The sequence below is a fragment of the Ailuropoda melanoleuca genome, unplaced genomic scaffold (genome assembly GCF_002007445.2).
Source record: "Ailuropoda melanoleuca isolate Jingjing unplaced genomic scaffold, ASM200744v2 unplaced-scaffold3725, whole genome shotgun sequence".
NCBI lineage: Eukaryota > Metazoa > Chordata > Mammalia > Carnivora > Ursidae > Ailuropoda > Ailuropoda melanoleuca.
The window spans coordinates 1-1,586 of NW_023208559.1; the positions used below are offsets into that span (position 1 = coordinate 1).

Here is a 1,586-nt window from a genome sequence, read left to right on the forward strand (position 1 = left end):
TGAGTGTGCCCTTGTCTCCTGAGTGCCCATGACTCTTGAGCACCCCCTGGTGACTTGAGCTCCCAGAGGTGCCCTGAGCCCCCCAGGTGTCCTGAGATTCCCCTGGTGTCCTGAGCACTCCCTGGTGGATTCTGAGGGCCCCTGTTGTTGCCCCTACTGTGTCCCTGCAGGGAGGTTTGTGTCTGGGCTCACACTGATGTCTCCTCAGTTTGCCTCTGGCACAGTAATACACGGCCGTGTCCTCGGTGGTCACAGAGCTCAGCTGCAGGGAGAACTGGTTTTTGGACGTGTCAGCAGTGATGGAGATGCGGCCCTGGAAAGTCGGGTTGTAGCTTGTGCTACCTGTCCAGTACCCCATCCACTCCAATGCTCTCCCAGGGCGCTGGCGGATCCAGTTCCAATAGTAACTGCTGGTGACAGAGCCCCCGGAGACAACACAGTTGAGAGAGAGGGTCTGTGAGGGCTTCACCAGTCCTGGGCCTGACTCCTGAAGTGTAAGTTGAGAAAGGACACCTAGGGACAAAGAGAGTCATGGTGAGTCCGTCCCATCCCACAGAAAGGCCCCTGCCTATCCCAGAGTCCCCAGACCTTTCCCCAGGGGAGCTGCCAGAAGGCAGAGGAGGGACCACAGCATCTGCATGGCTGTCTGCAGGATGGAGACCCAGCATGCTGGCCTCTGCCTCTGATGCCGATTTCTTCTGGGAGCACCCCAGGTGATTTGCTTTTGGGTCCCTGCTGAGAAAGGAAAGCATTAAAAGATCCTGAGCCCTGGTGACAGTCATTAGTTCTTGGTGTCCTCATGGTGCGTGGTGTGAGGACCCACTGAACCTGTTTCTAGTGATCTAGGCTGAGTTCTGCCTGAACTGTTCTCCAGCCCCAATTACTTGAATGGGTTTGTGCTGGAGTTGATGAAGATTTGGAAACCTCATGAAGGTTCTCTTGTGTTCTCTTGTCAGGCTGTTCAACTGTGGCCTGCAATTTTAATCTTCAGATTCAGCTGTTCACATACCTGGAGGATGAGGCAGCAGTCCAGGTTCCAGACCGTGATTGCTTGCGTGGTTAGGGTCATTCTTTCCCTCTAATCAGATATGGGTGCTGGAAATGATGGCCCAAGTCTCCATCTACAAAAGGGGGTGTTAGGAACTATACTCAAGTATTACATAAGGAAACAAGCTCATCCATGTGGATAGGAAGGCAGAGGGATTGGTTATCAGGTGGGTACACGTTTCTTCTTTTCCTCTTCTTTTAAATTTTATTTAAATTCAACAAGCCAACGCAAACTACATCATTAGTTTCGGATGTAGTGTTCAATAGTTTATCAGTTGCGTACAGCACCCAGTGCTCATCATATCAAGTGCCCTCCTTAATGCCCATCACCCGGTCACCCCATCCCTCCACCCACCTCCCTTCCCTAACCCTCAGTTTGTTTCCTATCGTTAGGAGTTTCTCTTGTTTTGTCTTCCTGTCTGATGACATCGCATTCAGTTTTCCCTCCCTTCCCCTATAATCCTCTGTACTTTTTCTTTTTCTTTTTTTTAAATTTTATTATTATATTATGTTAGTCACCATACAGTACACCCTGGATT

The 1,586-nt window shown here is 50.4% G+C and overlaps 1 gene segment (V, D, J or C); it reads right to left on the reverse strand.

The window, feature by feature from the left end:
- Positions 1–192: 192 nt before the first annotated feature.
- LOC105235270 lies at positions 193–1,069 on the reverse strand (the record flags this gene model as incomplete). The annotated part of the segment is given in 2 exon segments: positions 193–487; positions 1,010–1,069. Coding segments are annotated over 2 exon segments (355 nt in total), but the record flags the coding sequence as incomplete, so codon positions are not given.
- Between the last annotated feature and the right edge of the window lie 517 nt (positions 1,070–1,586).